Source organism: Paramormyrops kingsleyae, chromosome 14 (genome assembly GCF_048594095.1).
Source record: "Paramormyrops kingsleyae isolate MSU_618 chromosome 14, PKINGS_0.4, whole genome shotgun sequence".
In the NCBI taxonomy this organism is placed as follows: Eukaryota; Metazoa; Chordata; class Actinopteri; order Osteoglossiformes; family Mormyridae; genus Paramormyrops; species Paramormyrops kingsleyae.
This window is the reverse complement of record NC_132810.1, coordinates 14,552,823-14,571,652: the sequence shown is the minus strand read 5'-3', so window position 1 is coordinate 14,571,652 and position 18,830 is coordinate 14,552,823. Positions and strand designations below refer to the sequence as shown.

Sequence of the window (18,830 nt, the reverse complement as noted above, 5' to 3'; positions counted from 1 at the left end):
GATGGGGGCTGATCATTACGGGGTCTGACCACAGGTATGAACCCTCCCCCCCCCCCCTCCCCGACCTGTCAGGAGTAGTATCTGGAGGTACTTTTAGACCCGAGTGTACTTGAGTTAATGTTCAGATGCAGCCTGAGGCCAGTCAGAACGTGTTCAGCACCATCATCTACCTTGGGATGGGTGCAGTAATACATCTTCATCGGGTCACCTAGCAGCTTCAGCTAGATGGCGTCACACTGGGTTCGGGGTGGGCGATCGTCACATGACTGGTGGCGGTGCTTTCGCTGCCTTTGCGTGTTTGTTAATGTACCTGCAGTTATCCCGTCCCCCTGTAGCGTGAAGGGGACACAGGCCGAAATGTGGTACGCCGGGCTGATCCGGAGCAGCGCCGACACCATGTGGTGTGTGTCGAACGGTAACTAATTACCCAGGATGCCGCGGTGGCTCGGTGAGTTCCCACCATGCTCAGCGAGTTTTCGGCATCTCTATGGAGCGCATTACATCCTACCCACCACGCCTCTGTGGTCGTGCCTGGACGAGGTAGCGATTAGTCACAGTGCTCACACTCCGGAACTGGAGTCCCGGCCAGACACTGGTGGGGTCTGCACCTGTGCTCTTGAGAAATCTGGTCCGCTGCCCCCGTGTCCAGCCGTATGGGGGGTGGGGCGCAACGTGGCGCAAAGCGTCCATCCTGAACTGGCCGGTTGAATCCGGCCACTCTCCACACGGGCCCGGGGCATGCAGCCCGCGTTCCCTGCTGGACCCGCCCCCTCTGCAGTCGTGATGCTCGGAGATTAATAAGTACGCAGAGCTTTCCAGCCACGAGCGGTCTGCTCCAGATGGCTGAGGCGGGCTGTTTGGCAGGGAGTGGCATGATTTATGCCGCCGCGTTTGCACTCTGCTCCCTGTGTGTCCGTGTTAATGTTCGCTGTATTAGTGTCACCCGCCAAGTGAGTGAACGGCTCATCTGCATAGACCCATGTGCCCCACCCAGCTCTCCAAGGCCTGTTCTGTGCTGGCCCCTATCTCGTGCTTCAACTGTAACTTCTTGCTTTCTCTGCTTCCCCGAGGTCGTGGGCCCTCCAGTCGCCGGGGCTTTCCGTGAGCGGCCACAGAAACCCACCGCCTTCCGCAAGTTCTACGAGCGCGGGGACTTCCCTATTGCTCTGGAGCATGACAGCAAGGGCAACCGCATCGCCTGGAAGGTAGGCCCCAGCCCTACCCCTGCTCGTCACACTGCTGCGGCCCTGCCCGGTCGATCACGGGTGCCTACGAACTTGAACTGTCAGAAAAGTCTGCTTAGGGAGGTTTACACTCTCTACTCAGCTAGGAGCTAATTACTGCACTAATAACAGGAGCACCTCTAAAAGAGAGCAACACATTCAAAACGGCAAATGGGCAGGTGAATGGAAGAGACTCTTCAGAGTTGTCTGTGTCTCTGAAAACTGCCAGGAGTTGAGTGTGTTTCTGCTGCCTTTCTGGGGTTGATTGGTCAGGAGAAAGGCTCTCCCTCTCAGGACAGCTGTTTTCTGTCCGGTGTCCTCAGACGGACACGTCTGTCCTGTCTTGGCAGGGCTGTGCCGTCTGTGTGCGTGCCCTGATACCCTGAAGCCCCCAGCCCAGCCACACACAGTCAGTCAGCCTCAGCATTTTCTCTCTGCCTGTGCTCCTGAGAGCGGCGCTATTGAGCGCGATCCAGTGCCAATGGCACACAGCAGCCGACTGGATATCTGGCCTATTGGATGAAGCCGCAGCCGCTGCCCCCCCTCCCCACGGGGCCGCCGCCCTCCCTCGCCTGCCACCTCCTCGCCCCGCTCCCCCTTTATGGAGTCGGAGTGCAGTGAAAGCCGGTTTATAAGACTATCAATGCAAACGCCAGCCAGGGACAATCAATTAATCTGATCAAGTGCTTTGGGAAATGGAGAGCGTAAGTGCTCCCCCGGGAAGGATACCCATCTCCCCAGAATGATTCAATTACGCCCGGGGGGGTGTGGGGGGAGGACCGCACACAGCCACGGCAGGAACTGCGTTTCTCCTCCTGCCCTCTGTTTGCCCCAAACGCCTATTTCCATTTTTATGTGCAGCATCCTATGGGAGAAAGGCTCTCCCTGCCGGTTATGTGGCGCCGCATTTCGGCAGCTCGTCCGTCTGTCTGTCTGTAGGTTATGTATATATCTCATTGTGGGGACCAGACGTCTTCAGAGTGTGATAAAAAACCTGTTATTTTAATGTTGTGGGGACCATTTTTCAGTCAACTCAGTTTTTCTGAAAATCTGTGCCCGCAATCAAAAAACTAAAAAAAAATCTTTTTTTAGTTTGGTTACTTATGGTTAAGGTTAGGGCTGAGTAGAGGTTAAGATTGTCATTGTTGGGATTAGGGTTTTGTTCATAGAAATGAATCAATGACCTCCACAAAGGTATGGATACAAACGTGTGTGTGTGTGTGTGTGTTTGTGTGTGAATGATTCACTTCTGAACATCTGTGGTTGACTATAAATTATCATTAAAGGAGATCAGTAAAAAGAAAAAATAAAGTGGAAACTTCAAAACTGTTGGATCATCGGGAATAAATAAATGGAAATAAAAGAGGCACCTTTTTAGGGTGCCATGGCAACAGGGGAGGTGGCTGCATGAGCAGTGTCGCTGCCGCACGCTAAAGCGGTCGGTGCGCTCGATGCGCAGTGGAGGATGGCCACAGAGCCGCTCTGTGATTTCTGTGAAAGCGTTTGGCCATCAAAGGCCACTTTGAGCAAAGACAACAAGCAGCGGCGGCAGGCATGCACTGTGGAATGGTAATGAGCAGCGGCCGGCTCCCACCCGGGCTCCGCTGAATGAGTGCCAGTCAGGGCTCTGGGACTCTCGAACAATGGACGATCTGTGAGCCACGGCTGGCCCGGGAACGGTGGGTTCGACCCGCTCCCTCCACACACACCCCCAGCTCGCATCTCCTGCCGTGGCACACAAACTGGCATTCTGAAGGAGAGGGAGGGGGCATAGGGGATAAGAGAGAGGGATGGTGTGAAAGGGAGAGGATAGAGAGAAGCTGCAGAGCGGAAGAAGGGAGTGAAAGGAGCACACTGAGAAAGCGGGAGGCAGCAGTACGAGGCAGGCAGCCCGCGAGCCCCTGGACCCGCCCACCCCACTCAGATAGATATTGATTGGTCATCAAAGCATCAGCAGCAGCTCCGAATGAAACCTTTAATTAACTAAATGGTCCAGCTGCAGCTGGGTGCTCATCTGACTCCACCGGGGCTTAGCTGCATGTGGGGGGGGGGGGTGCTCTTCAGCTGTCCCTTGCTGCCCATGTCCTCTTGAAGCCCCCCCACGCTGCACTCCGCTCATCCTTCCTGTCGAAGGTTAATTGGTTTGGAAATGATTCGATTGGTTGCGGACGCTAATGCTGTTATCATGCTTTTGTTATAAAATGAAGAGAAGGTCCAGCACACAGGCACTTAAGGCTGGTTTGGAATAAAAGAGATGAAATCCAATTTCATCTGCTGTGACACTTTTCCTGTCTTTCCCTTTCTCTCCAGGCCCGTCCCACAAGTCTTTGCTTTAAATTATGGCAGAATTTCATTACCTTGAAAGCTTTCCTCCTCCCCCAGCCTCATCCTTGAGTGGGTAGGCTCCCCTAATGCCTTTCTTGTAACCTCAAGGTCGGCCCATTTGGATCCGCTCAAGGGTCTCCGTGATTAATGCCGTCTGCAAAGTGGCTTGGAACCGCGTATATCCCAGCCCGGTCCCAGTGCCCTTGGCATGGATCACAGATAGCGTACCTTCTCAGACCTTTAATGTTCCAAAGTCCAAACATCCTAGTGCACAAACTTCTTTGCTGAAAATGACAGGTGGACTGGTGGTGTTGAACCCTGCCAGTCTCTGACACCCTAGCAAGTAATGGTCCTGATGCAGTCCGCGGGCCGCGGTTCAGCAGTCCTCATCGCGGGTTTGAGGGGCCGGGGCTCTGGGCTGACTGCCTTCTTATTCCTCTGACAGTAAAGTTGGATGGATAAAAATGAAAATAAAAACAAAATCACGTGACAAAAACAACATCAAAAACAGCTACATCTTACAGTATGTTGATCTGAGTGGCAACCCTGAGAATGCCTCACAATTTCGTTGTAAACAGCTCTGATGTCAGGTTGATGGTCGAGATGATATCCACCTTGGGTGTTTTCTCTTTCCACGCTCTGTAAGTTTTTGGCCCTCCTTGATCCCGAGGCGTTCCTGATCTAATGGTGCAGTGTTGCCAGTTGTGCATGTTTGAGTTCTGGGTGTAAACGATGCTTTAGAAACATACCTGTCCCAGTGAGGCAGTAAATTGATAGGTCTCAGATTCAGCCTGTGGTATGGAGAGAAACAGCTAAATCAGAATGTGAGTTGTGTGTAGCTGGAGAATGTGGGGCCACTGGGCTGGACTCAAAGGAGGCGCTGTAGCTATTCAGAGGGGACTGGAATCACACACTGTGTAAACACCCAGAGCTTGCAAGGAGAGGCCGGCCTGTGTTAACCCCTGGGGATTGTGGGGGGAGGCTGGCCTGTGTAAGTTTGTGCTGTGTTACTCTGTCCATTCTGCCACAGCCTGGGCAGGAATCTGTCTCTGTGCTCCTGTTTGCAGATGGTGGTAGGGCGAGCATCTGGCTGACTCACAATTCTGGGCTCTTTCTTGCTGTGGTGGGGGAAGACCACTCCTCTCACATCACTTTCGGGTGAAGGAGGAGCTGTTACCACTGGAATGTCACTTTGCCAGAAGTGTCACCTTCATCACTGACACAGGGAGCACAGATCCTCAGAGCAGACGGCATTGGCTGGAGAATGAGCTTCAGCCCCCGTAAAAGGGCACCTCCAGCCGCTGCTTTCTACAGGCTGCAGTTTAAATGATTCATAGGGAATAAACTTTCGACTCCTACCGTAACTCTGCCGTAACTCAGCTGACCCAGCCTTTCGGTTAAATCTTCCTGTTTATCAGTCCCGGTTCCACTTCACCGAGCGGCCCAAGGCAGCTGGGTCATCATCTCCATGGACGGTAATGGCAGCTGAGCGGCCCTGCTCCTATCCAGAGCTCAGCACTTTCCATCTGCGTGCCACCAGAGGAAGGGCTGCCATAGGGCGACTGAGGACATGTGGCGTGAGCAGGCCCTCGGCCTCATGGTGCGTTTCGGCTAACCTGAGCAGATGACTGGCCCCTATGTGTGCTGGCGAGGCAGATGACTGGCCCCTGTGTATGCGGGCGAGGCAGATGACTGGCCCCTGTGTGTGCTGACGAGGCAGATGACTGGCCCCTGTGTATGCGGGCGAGGCAGATGACTGGCCCCTGTGTGTGCTGGCGAGGCAGATGACTGGCCCCTGTGTGTGCGGGCGAGGCAGATGACTGGAGAGGCAGATGATTGGTCCCTGTGTGTGCTGACGAGGCAGATGATTGGTCCCTGTGTGTGCTGACGAGGCAGATGATTTGTCCCTGTGTGTGCTGCTTAAAATGACTCAGGTCTGGCCTCTGGGCAAGCAGCTGCTTGGCTCCTCCCCATTCGCAGGATCTTTCTCCCACTCAAAATACATCGAACTAAACGTTTCTTTCTGGAAACCCAACTCAGGAAAGCAGAGCACGGTTTGCACAAGACCACCCCGATGTGTCCTGGACAGCCGCGTGCTCCTAAGCTGGCGACCACGTGGCCTGGCCTCACTGTCTCCCTGCTCGCGGTGGGTCCCGAGTGTCACGCGTGCCCTTCATCGCGTTCCTCGTTAATTCCCCCTGGCCTCTGCTGCACTCTTCCGTTCTTCTGTTTTCTGCTCACGTTTTATATCTTTACTTTCTTAGTGAGACAGCACAAGCCTGGATGCAGTGATTTCTCACTTCTTTATTTTTAATCAGACAGAAAGCTCCCATAAAGCTCTAATTTCCTTGATGAAATTTCCCGTACGACCCCCCCCCACCCCCCCACCCCGCCACCTCGGCCTCTGATGCTCTGTCACATGTTCGGAATGGTCTCCATTTAGATCCCGGAATGACATCCTCTGACACTTTTGGGGGTCTTTATTTATGATGCACTTTGTTCTATGTGCCGGTTGGCTTGGGGAATAGCTGTGCCCACCCCCTGGCTCAGAGCCCCCCTCTCCGATTCTTCGGTGGAAGCATGATGCGCCAGGCAGGCCCAGCGTGCGATCGCTGTTGTGACTCACAGTGGCTCCTGTGTCACCGCTGACTGGCCATCTGTCTCCCTGAGTCAGCGCGAAGGACCCCCTCTGGTGGCCTGTAAACTCGCCACATTCCAACCAGGCGAGCAAATCGTTCTCTTACAGGCCCTACCTGCTCACCCGGCCGTGCTCCCTGCTCCCGACCTGTGTCGCCACACACCGGCGACCCACCGACAGCAGCCTGGGGCTTCCTTGCTGCTTATGAGGATGGCTCGGCCATGGGAGGGCGCTCTAATGGGTTTGGTCTGCCCGGGTGCTCTGCTCTTTTTAATGTTCCTCTGTGCCGGACTGTGATGTCATTGGAGGACAAATTAAAGGGATGGTGTAGCATTGTACCTGAACATCATCAGCCGGCTTTGCTGGCCAGAAGCTCTGAAGGGGAGAGCTGGATCATGGGGGAGCATGGGGGCCCTCATTCCTCCTCCTTTTCCTCTTCCTGTTAGTGTTGGGGGAGGCTGCGCCGCACAGGATACACTGGCAATTCCAGCTGCTTTTCACGCGGCTCCCTGTTCGGCTGGCTTCGCCTCCGGGATATAACGGCAGTATTACCAGTAGATTAGGAGGCAGTCCATTAACACTGAGAGATTTTGCCAGCAGACAATGGAGGAGGCTGAGTCTGGGTGGGGGTCAGCATGTGTGGGAATCATCTGGTGAGGGTCCAACCCTTACGGGCATCTCATGGAGCCCTGAGACCTCAACACCGGGACAGGGGTCTGATCGAGAACTCGTTAGTGGCTTGTATGTGGGCGGGGCACCGTGGGGGTGTCTGGGGAGTGAGGAGAACCCCCCTTATCTCCCCCCCTTATTAGCATGGCAATGATGTACGACACACAGACAGGCAGGATCGATATGTGGAGGCAATGAAGTAACACATCGATTAGCGCAGCATGAGAGCACTTACAGGTTAGGGTTTAATCTGGCTAATGAGAAGTGCTCGCCCCATGGAACCTCATTTCATGGGACGAGTCCTGGGCTGTAGCGGTGAAGAGGTGTGGCCTCACAGAACGCCTCGCTCACACACCGACATTCCCTGGTACTTTTAACAGTGTATTGTGATCTCTTTTGATGAAAATGCTGTTTAATTTTTGCCATCTTTTAGTCATCTGATTCTTTTTTTCTAGTTTTTGTGTAGTTTTAGCTGATGAAAATTACAGTTTATTTAGTTGACTTAGTCTATGGATGTAGTTAATGAAACTAACAGGTTTTGTGTTGGTCTAAAACATCATTTTCACAATTATGTCAAAATTGTACTTAATTTTCTTTGTACACACACACACACACACAGATTGGTGTACTTCTGTCTGCTCTAGATTCCTGAAGAAAGCATCTATAAAGACATTAGGTTTGAACATGCAGTCTTTAAGGACAGATTGTTCTAAAGGTCGTAATTTGAAACATTGCACTTATTCAAAAATGCCTTTATACTGTATGAGTTTTATTTATAATTAAATAAACTGTAAATAAAACCAAAATTGAGTTGGAACCAAATAACTTACATATAATATAACTTCATTCATATTATAAGAAAAATGTAAGTGCATGTAACTTGAATAAGGAGAACTCAAGTGTTCTCACTCAAAAACGTAGACAGGTATCAGACTAGTGAAGACCTAGTTCTGTTCATGACTGAACTTTTGAAATACATTAAAAGAAAAATTGACTCTATTTCTGTTGATTTTATTGCACTTCAACGTTCTTCCCCATCATTACCACTGCACGCACTTTGCAATGAGTCTTGTTTTCTTTTGCAGCAAATGTGAAATTTATCCTTCTGTCGGTATGTTTATTTTTCTACCTAAAGCCAACTGTGGTGCTGACCAGGCTTGGGCAATACCTAATATTTCATACCGTAATATTATCCAGAGATTATACAGTCCCCCACGATAAAAGTCGCCCAAGCCTATGACATACATAACAGACAGACTTTAAAGAGAGGATTAAACATAATTAACATTCCCAGGATTCAATGAAAACCCAGCTTGCCAACATAGGACAGGCCACTGGCCACTTCTCTGTCATCTCCAGACTGGACTTGCTCAGCAGCTTCACACCGACCTTGAAAATCCTGCCTCTCTCTCCATCTCTCTTTCTTTCTCATCATCACGTCCTCTCTCTATTCCTTTCATCCTCTCCCTCTCTCACTTTCTCTCTATCTCTCCTTCTTGCTCTCCTTCTCTCTCTCTCCAATCACACAAATAGCTGCTATTGCAGGCACTTTCCTAATTTCAGCTCCAAGTAAATTTGCCCTGTGATGAAGCTGTCCCAGAGCGTCACTTAGAGCGCCTGGCCTGACACACACACACGCACACACAGACACACAGACACAGCCACACACTCCTCTGACTCACACTGTGCAGACCTCAAGGCTTGTCTGTGCCACCACCCTCAGTGGGATCAGTGGGGTCCAGGCAACAGTCCCACGGTCCCTCTGTTTGTTTTTAAACCCTGGGGTGTCTCTCTCCATGTCAGTGATATGTGCATGGCCGCTTGTGTCTCCTCTGCCCCCGAGCCGCCCCCCCACCTTCACCAGCATGTCGCGTACCAAGGACAAGCAGCTCCAAATCAGGCAGCGTCATTCATCATGACGGAAACAATTACCCGCGATGGCGAGTAGAGTAGCCCCGCCCCCGTGGTGGATGAGTGATGTGGCGGGCTCTTGTGGGTGCCCCCCCCCTACCCACCCCCGCCTGTGCTGCAGTGTGGGGTAGCCTCACATTAGCTGGGCCTGTCTCCCCAATTACAGCACCATGCACTGCACTGCATTACAGCCCATCTGGCAGGGGGGAGAGCGGGAAGGGGAGGGGGGGGTGGCCGTGATGGTTTCTCAACAATGAAGTCCTCTTCCCTAAGAACGGCATGGAAAATTGCCTGTGATATCTGTAACCTTGCGCTTTAATGAAGCCTTTCAGCATGGTGTAGTGGGGGGGTGGGGGTGAGCGACCCCCCCCTCCAGCCTGGCTGCTTGATCACGTATGGGCCCATAGAGCAGCGGAATTTGAATGGCAGATGTAGCCTGAATCTGTGAATCTCTACTCTGATATGCTGTTCCCTTTTTGCCAGATGTAGTGGACTTAGGTCTGTTTGTGTGGACCTGACCTCTGACCTACAACCTCTGCACTGCCCCATGCACCCCCCCCCCCCAGCTGCTCCAGCCCTGTGGTGTATTGGCCTTTCCTGGCCTGTCAGGCCCCAGTGCGATGTCTACCTTCTGCTTAGACCTTGGCAGACTGGGTGTGACGGCTTTGGTACCGGGACAAAAGTCATTGACACCCTGCAGTGTCTGTAATCTAGCTTTGCCCTTGGAGCCCGGCTCTGCTGCTGGGACTTGAGCACCATGGGCAGGGCAGGTCCAGCACAGAGAGCTCCACTTTCTCCACTTTCATGGTGCGGGATCCGGGGCCCAGACTCCGGCATGGCTCCCTTTTAATGCCCCACTTGTTATGTCTGTTATTGCACCATAAAGTCTGCTAATTTTACCAAGGTGAACAAACAGCTCTTCAAATAAAAGGCACTGATGAACAGCACAGCCTCAGAGGAAAGCAAAACCCCAACTAACTCAGCCATGCAGCACGCTGCCGCAGGCGCTACGCGTGTCTTAGGGCCCAGAAGCACCAAGACACTGTAGCTAATTTAACCCATTCATCTGTACCACTGTGCCCTGAGGACAGACCCCTGCTTGGTTAGGCTACAGGCTACAGGTTTCCTGTTGTGGGGACTGATATTATTCCTCACAATTTAAAAAAACAGGTTTTTATCACATTGTGGAGACATCTGGTTAACATCAAATGAAAATGGAACAGAGCTCATTGCAAGTTTCTGTTGAATTTCTGTGTCAGTCCGGTTCAAGCTAACAGGAAGTGCTATGTCATCTGGCTCTTAATTGTAAGTTTACCAGTCTGTGCTATGAATAAGTGATGATGTCTGGTCCTATTGACTGCGTGTTATTTAACACAAGTGTGCCGCTCTGCTTGCCTGCGTGAGCTTGTCCTTCCAAGCAGCTCTCTTTGAAAGTGCTCCTTCTCTCACCTCGCCGCGCTGGAAGGACACACTTCTGTTCTCTTTCTATACAGGCGGCTCAGGTTCCCACATCCATTTTTCCGTCTTCGGCGGTGATTGTTTTTTTCACCCGAACCTCCCCAGATGACGAAGGACCATTGGGAGACCTCAGGTAGAGGTCTTATAACTTAGGGTGTGAGATGCGTTTCATTTGGACCAGATGTTTCCAGGTGTCACTCTGTGAGGGTGGGAGTCCCTCCCCAGGAGAGCAGCTGTCCGGGCTCATGTCAGTGTACTGAGCCTCCTCACCATTTCGGCCCGCTTTGAGCAGTATGGGTTCACTCTGGTCCTTTCGGGCTGCTTTAGGCTCCCTGAACCTAGGCCCGGGTGCTGATCTTTCCCACCCTTGGCATCTTCATAAACTAGGTGTGATTCTGCCCAGGGGGTGGAGCGCACAGCCGAAACCCAAAACTCTACTCCCTGCCTCCTCTGTAGTTCCAGCGGCTGGGAGCAGGAGTTCAGGGGCGGCCAAAGATGGCGAAGCCCCCATCGTCACTGCCGTGACTGCAGGAAGCACCTTCTCAGTGATGATCATGTGGTAACGTGTGGCCAATGTGCAGGCCTGGCCAGTTGGAGAATGGCAAACGTACCCCCCTCCCCCCCCCCGCGGTGTGCCATGCCATGACCCGCTGGCCCCCACACACCTGCTGGCCACCTGCCTGGCCAACATTACGCTAATTAAAACATGAACAAGGAGAGCAGATTTCACCCAGCCCCCCATCAGGCCCCCACGAGTTCAGGGCTTCCTGCTGTCTTCCTGCCCCTAGCCCCCCCCCCCCCCCACAATCGTCCATCTGAGCCTGATTGTTCCTCTGTGCCAGGCTGTGACTTGATTAACTGGATGAGAGATGGAGACGGCAGAAATTTCACAGTAGTTGGACAATTCATACCAAATCAGGGCAATGTGGATGTCAATGTGCATTAAAAGCCCCTTAAAGGAGTCTTCCTTGTTCGGTGGGGCCCAGGCTCATGTCTAGGGGTCAGTCCGAGGGATCTGCCCCTCCACCCCTACAGCATCACAAATCCATGAAGTGACCGCTCCAGTCGTTCCTGTGAGTGCAAATCCAGAGGCAATTAAAAGCCATATTTGGTTTGTGGAGTTAAAACAAAATCTGAATAAATGCGTAATGAGGCAGATTCTTACCAGCTGGTGCTGCAGGTGAGTTTGTATCTTGGTGACGTTGGTGACCAGCGGGAGTCCCGGTGGCTTTGTGACGCTGCTGTCCCCATTGGCCTCGTCCTTTGCCCCGGTGTACTTCCACCAGTGGGAGATTCTGTTCTAAATTACCAGTCAATTTTCAAGTGTTTAAAATTTAAACTGTTATAAAGTGCCCTACATCAAGGCAACTGCGGTTCCATTAAATAATGAATGAAAGCAATCAGATCAGCATGTTTAATAGGGCAGGACTGGGGCCTGCTGATTGGTGCTTCCAGAGCCCTTGACCTGGATATTAAAACTGCTCCTGGGGTGTGTTTTGGCGGCGGGGACAGGGGAGGGGGGGGAGGCCATGCTGGGTGAGAGGCGGCCCTTCCCGTGACCACGGGCCGTGCTGGGTGAGAGGCGGCCCTTCCCGTGAGCGCGGGCTGTGCTGGGTGAGAGGCGGCCCTTCCCGTGACCACGGGCCGTGCTGGATGAGAGGCGGCCCTTCCCGTGACCACGGGCCGTGCTGGGTGAGAGGCGGCCCTTCCTGTGAGCACGGGCCGTGCTGGGTGAGAGGCGGCCCTTCCCGTGAGCACGGGCCATGCTGGGTGAGAGGCGGCCCTTCCCGTGAGTACGGGCCATGCTGGGTGAGAGGCGGCCCTTCCCGTGAGTACGGGCCATGCTGGGTGAGAGGCGCCCCTTCCCGTGAGCACGGGCCGTGCTGGGTGAGAGGCGGCCCTTCCCGTGAGCACGGGCCGTGCTGGGTGAGAGGCGGCCCTTCCCGTGAGCATGGGCGACCCGGGTCAGCAGGTCGGCCGCTTTTTCTCCTTCTGCTGCTTTTTTATTGTTATTGCTGTTCCACCGCGGCCCGGCCGGCACCCTGAGCGTACGTTGCTGACTCTGCGATCCTGAAGATTAGATTTGCGCTCCATCTCCCCCTCCCCCCCAGATCAGTTGTCGGCTGGTGAGCCATGTGGGTCAGAGAGCCAGGCTGCGTCGGTGGGTTCTGAACGGGGCGTGCTGAGCCCCTCCCGCCGGCTGTCCTTGGCTGGCTGTGGAGTCAGCAGGTGCCGGAGTTTGCAGACACTCATGGCGGGCTGGCAGGGCGCATGCTGACAAAGGGAGGCGCAGGGGGGTGCAGGGAGGCGCAGGGAGGCGCTGGGGCCTCTCGGGGTGACAGCCATACTCTGACCTCTGTGAATGACGAACAAGGAAATGATAGGGGGCTTAGTCAGGCTCCCACCCATCACGCTGACCCTCCCCCAACCCACAAAAACACCCGGTCCCACCTGGCAGAGCCTGTATGTCAGCTGGCTAGTGGCACTGGCTGCTCCTACACGTTCCATGTTATTGGTTCACATAAATATACAGCGTGTAGTGAATGGTACGGGGCCCCATGTGGCCCCCGGTCACCATGTGCGATAGGCTATGAAATCCTGAGGCCTCCCCAGCCGCCCATGAGGGCCCCAAAATGAGGAGCCTCTTCACCCCAACTCCCTGCCCTCTGCAGGCAGCGTCCATCCCAAGGCTCTCAACAGATCCTCATTCTTCCCGCTTCACTACACTATTGTCCAGCTCCATTGTTAAGCTGACCTCCCCTAACCCCCCCAGAACGTCTCAGCAGGAGTGGCCTAGAGCACGGGCTGCTTCCTGGGCTGCCTGCCTTCCTGTCCCCCGGCTGTGTTAATGTCACGCCCCCTACGGCCGCCCCGCATTGGCTGCTCAGTGGCACTGCTACACAGGGGGCTGTAAGGCTGTAACAGCAAACTGACAGTGAAATCGTTATTCCTCATTAGCCCCCCCCAGTGTGCCTGGGGAGCCAGTAAGTGACAAGGCTGGCCCTCGCCTGGCAGAGCAGGGGGCCGTGTCCCTCACACCTCCCCAGAAAATACAAACATGGCAGTGGGGATGTACCAGTGTGACCCAAGCCCCTCAGGTTCCAAGCCCCTCAGGTTGCACTCCCCCCATGGGCCGTGACCCCTTTGTGGTACAGAACATAGCTGCGAACAGAGCAGAGTCGCCGTTGCGTTCGGCGTCCGTCTACGACCACCTCACCCAGCCTCCCGGTGACAGGCCACGCCCATTCCCAGCCCTGAGCCCAGCAGGGGTGTCCCGGTGACAGGCCACGCCCACACGCAGCCCTGAGCCCAGCAGGGGCGTCCCGGTGACAGGCCACGCCCACTCCCAGCCCTGAGCCCAGCAGGGGTGTCCCAGTGACAGGCCACGCCCACACCCTGCCCTGAGCCCAGCTGGGGGGTCCTGAGACAGGCCACGCCCACATCCAGCCCTGAGCCCAGCAGGGGCGTCCCGGTGACGGGCCACGCCCACTCCCAGCCCTGAGCCCAGCAGGGGTGTCCTGGTGACAGGCCACGCCCACATCCAGCCCTGAGCCCAGCAGGGGCGTCCCGGTGACGGGCCACGCCCACTCCCAGCCCTGAGCCCAGCAGGGGTGTCCTGGTGACAGGCCACGCCCACATCCAGCCCTGAGCCCAGCAGGGGCATCCTGAAGACATGCCACGCCCACACCAAGCCCTGAACCCAGCAGGAGGGTCCTGAAGACAGGCCACGCCCACACCCAGCCCTGAGCCCAGCAGGGGCGTCCTGAAGACAGGCCATGCCCACACCCTGCCCTGAGCCCAGCAGGGGGGTCCTGAAGACAGGCCACGCCCACATCCAGCCCTGAGCCCAGCAGGGGCGTCCTGAAGACAGGCCACGCCCACATCCAGCCCTGAGCCCAGCAGGGGCGTCCTGAAGACAGGCCACGCCCACAGCAGTTAAGGCTGCACAGCTCTTTAAAGCATCCACGGGCCTGAGGACGCCCCGCCGCATCTAATGGCTCTTTAATCATGGTGACTCTAAGGAATGGGCTCTCTTTCAGCAGTTTCCTGCCATACCAACACTCACCAACACGCCGCCGCCCCGCGCCACCACTCCACCTTCAGTATTCCTGCCCAGTCGATGCAATGAAAGTACATCCTGACCTCCCCTGGGGCTGGGCTTGGGGGTGGAGCCAGCAGCATGGGACAAGCATGGGACATTTGAGCGGGCTGGCCCTACCCCCTACGGCTCTGCTCTTAATGGCTCCGTATTTTACAGTCACTCCCCTAATTAGCGTTAGAGTAACAGAGAATCTGTCTTCAGGTCCCACTTGACATTTTTAACAGGTCTTTTATCTTTAATGTCCTCTTCCCACTCAGCCAATCAGAGATGGAAGTGGAATGCGAGTGTGAGTAGGGCTTTCCTGCGCTAGCCAGGCTCCATGCACCGTGGCCACCGATCAGTGAACATTGCATTTCTTGTTTGGCCAGCGGGGATGCTCTCTTCTCTCACCCGGGGCGTCTCAGCAGCAGAGGCAGTCCTGTGTACATACCACTTGGACTCTATTGATGCACTTGAAATAAAAAATGTATCATAGGCCAATTCATATTTAATGTGATTTTTTTTTGAGTAGCAAGAAGAATTTCCTATCTGGAAAATGCAAGTGTTTCGCAGGCCTCAAAAGACACAAATGTGCGGTGGGCATTAAACTGGACCTGTCTGAGAGGAAGAAAGTCCTTGAGAGGAAGCAGCAAGGTGCCGGAGGCAGCCTCAGCCTCTGCCATCGACAGGATCTCTTTCTGCAGAGCCAGTGTGTCCGGAGCTGCCGCCTAGCACACTGCCCCTGTCTGCCTTCCGGGCCCCATTCAGCACGACAGTGCGATGGCTCACCTCCCTGGAAAGGAGACTCTGCAAAGAGACAGGAGGAAGAGAGAGGAAGCGAGACTCTCCAAACAGGCCGTGTCATCTGTTCTCAGCACGCCTCTCCATCTTGCCCGGGGGGAGCGGAACAGGCCTGGAAGGCGGCCTGTCCCCCGATGTGACCGCGGCCTGTGCACAGGCCTGGCCCACTTCCCTCCACATGCCTGGGCTCCCTGGCTGCCCGCCCACGCTTCCATCTGAGCTTTATTTAGCTCCTTCACCTTTAAAACTGGAGCACAGAGAGGGGAGACTCCCTGCCTCCCTCCTTCCTCTTCCTTCCATCACAGCACCCCTCCCTCCCTCTCTCTCTTTCTTCATTTAATTGCATCCTGGGCCTTTGGAGCGGGACGAGGGACAGGAGGCGCGTGAGGACGGCGTGTTTCTGTGCCATGGTGCGCCTTTCAGGTCCCGCCGAGCGGTCTGCCAGCACAGCCGTGTCGACGCACACGTGTCTGCTGCACAGCTGCTGAGCAGCTGTGTCGGTGGTGACTGCACCTCCCCCGGCAGACAGGGCGTGCCGGTCCGCCCTGCCCCCCAAACCGCGGGTGAGTGCGGTGCTTCTGATAGTAGGCAGGGTTTCCACGGTAATGGGTATACTCTTCTCTTGGGCCTGTCTTTGAATTACCATGATGATTGTGCCCATAACAGGAAATACTGCCTTTAATCTCAAAAACTCCCTGCAGCACTTGACACCTTCCCGACATCAAAAACATTTCTTCTAATCTCGTGCTGTATGGCTGTGTGTGTGTGTGTGTGTGTGTGTGTGTGTGTATTGTTCATTATTAGTAGTATCGCTCATCGCGATGTATTGATGCATTCCCGATAACACGGGACTTGAAAATGCCCAGTCTCCTACCTGAAAAAGTGCTATGAACAGCTAGATGTAATGGATTCGTAATGCGAATTTATACAAACGAATGCTAATTCCGCTAGCATTTTACGCTAACATAACGCGGCGACTCTCACAGACGAGCTAGTGGAAATCAGCACGTAATACCTCTTGATGTACCGTGTGAACAGTAAATAAGCGTCTCTTCGATTTTACGTCACTGTCACTCTCCAAACCTGGCAATGCCTTTACCGGGCCGCCCCATCCGCAGTGGATGATCAAAGCCTGCTGGAACTAGAAGAGACTCACGGTTCAAGTCGGGTATCGGTCAGTTCCTGTATGCCAGAGGAGAAGCACCAAAAGAGTTTGGGCCTGTTCTCCGCACCTTAACCCAAATCCCCTCAGGTGTTTCAGGACCCATTTGCACCCACCACAATGGCAAGACCCTTAAACACACTCTCCGCTTTGACACATTCAATGGGATCCCTGGAAGGGAACATTAATCTGGTTTAACCAGACAACAGGTGGTGGAGAGTGAAATGACTCCACTGAAATTATGCTGCGTTCCATTTGAACTGGGATGCAGGAATTTCCCAGATCCGAGTCGGAGATGTCAGCTGGAACACCCGCTGACGACTTGGAAAGTCAGAGGAACCTCTGCAACCCCAACCTCAGAATTTAAGATGGCTGCCCCCTTCATCAACAGAAGTGAACGCTGTAGTTATATACTGTTTATTATCACTTATCTCTTATTTGAGGGGGCTGCAGCTGCGAGGTGGCTCTGGGTGGCTGCGGTGCCACCTCCAAGCGTGGCTCTCTGGGCCGCTGCCATTTCCTCCTGTGTGGTTTTCATGTGTCTCCCTGAAGCACACGCCATCCCCTCAGACAGCAGCTGTTCTGTTGGGGTGTCCAGCACAACCCTGCCTCAGTTACCACTCGTTACAGGATACTGCCCCCTTCCAAACAGCTCAGATCTGGGCTTATTTCGGCAGGGCCGCGTGGCTAGCCTTCAGGATCTGTCTCGCGGCATGCCTCAGCAGCGCTGCCACCCCGGCCTTGTGGGGAACACCAAAAGTGTTTGAGTGTGAGGAGGCGGCTCTCCGCTCCGCCGGGTGCTGGCTTCCTGCCGGGAGTGTGTCATTACCGGCGGCGAGGCCGGCATCTGCACAGCTTCCTCTCATGCTTCCTGTGGGCAAAGCAAAGCCGCCATGCGTCCCTGAGATGTGCTGGAGCTCACCCGCAGCTGTTTTCCTCGCAGGTGGAGATCGAGAGGCTGGACTACCACCACTACCTGCCGCTGTTCTTCGACGGCCTCTGTGAGACGGGCCACCCCTACGAGTTCTTTGCCCGCCAGGGTGTCCACGACATGCTGGAGCATGGCGGTGCCAAGGTCCTGCCCGTCATCCCACAGCTCATCATTCCCATCAAGAGTGAGTATCCTGTGTGCTAACGCTACGCCAGTGTAATACCTGCATTAGGCCAGCTTGACTAAAATGTAATGCCAGTGTTACTCCAGCGTTACACCAACATAATGCCATCGTTAATCTAGTGTAATGCCAGTGTTACTCCAGCATTACTCCATTGTAATTCCAGTGTTACTCCAGCATTATGCCTGTGTTCCTCCAGCGTTTTGTTAGGGTTACTCCAGTGTAATGCCAGTGTTACTCCAGCATTACACCAGCCTAATTTTAGTGTTACTCAAGCTTTATGCCAGCATTACACCAGCGTTACTCCAGTATCATTCAGGGCGGTATACATATTCAAATTTCCCATATGGTATGAATTTTTTATATACTGCCATACCATAGCGTAGCTGAAATATCAGCTGTAACACTTCAGCAGGCAGCAAATTATATCATATTGTTCGCTGCTATAAGTGCTACGGATCGCTGTGCAGAGAGAAATAAGAGGGGACCTCTGTTAACTGTGTGTACCATTCTAACTAACTTTATAACACAACAGTTCTCCATATATAATTCTTCAGGATTATAGTATTTATAGGTACTGCTTCAATCTGTGCCTGAAATTTTGGGTTATATGTAATACAACTAGGTATGCAATTAAATGCATATCAGTAAAGCAAAATCCCTAATAATATCAATTTATCACCATAATAATTATTAAAATCATGCCAGTTAGTTAAACATGTTGTTACCAAGCTACATGCGGTAATAATTAATAAAATGTCTCTATGGAGCTAAATATACAGTTATAATCAATAAAACATGTAGCTATCTAGCAAAATATACGTTATTAATATAATAAAACATGTCAGTGAAACCATTCTTATCGCGCTAAGTGCATGGTTATAATCAATAAAACATGTTGCTATGGATTTGAATATACTTTAATAATCTAATAAATATGGTTATACACACCATTTTAAAAACATTCATAAAGGTATTTTATTAATGTAAATGCTTGCTGCCACGATAAGGGTGAACTTGGAAAAAAAATATCTGGATTAACTGTGGAACCACCAGAATCTTAAAAAATACCATGATACAAATCTTTGGTTATATTGCCCAGTGTTACTCCAGCATAATACCTACGTTACACCAGCGGTACGTCAGAGTTACACCAAGGGTACATGTGCATTGTATCATTACACCAGCGGTACGTCAGAGTTACACCAAGGGTACAGGTGCATTGTATCATTACACCAGCGGTACGTCAGAGTTACACCAAGGGTACAGGTGCATTGTATCATTACACCAGTGGTATGTCAGAGTTACACCAAGGGTACATGTGCATTGTATCATTACACCAGCGGTACGTCAGAGTTACACCAAGAGTACAGGTGCATTGTATCATTACACCAGCGGTACATCAGAGTTACACCAAGGGTACAGGTGCATTGTATCATTACACCAGCGG

At 53.2% G+C, this 18,830-nt stretch overlaps 1 protein-coding gene across 1 annotated transcript in view; it reads left to right on the top strand.

Annotated features, from left to right (window-relative positions):
• Window positions 1–18,830, top strand: part of pacrg (PARK2 co-regulated) — a 61,165-nt gene that overhangs the window by 11,553 nt on the left and 30,782 nt on the right. Inside the window, exons 2-3 of the mRNA XM_023832954.2 lie at window positions 1,071–1,205; window positions 17,212–17,383. Coding sequence (XP_023688722.1) covers window positions 1,071–1,205; window positions 17,212–17,383 — 307 coding nt within the window. The remainder of the gene's footprint in view (window positions 1–1,070; window positions 1,206–17,211; window positions 17,384–18,830) is intronic.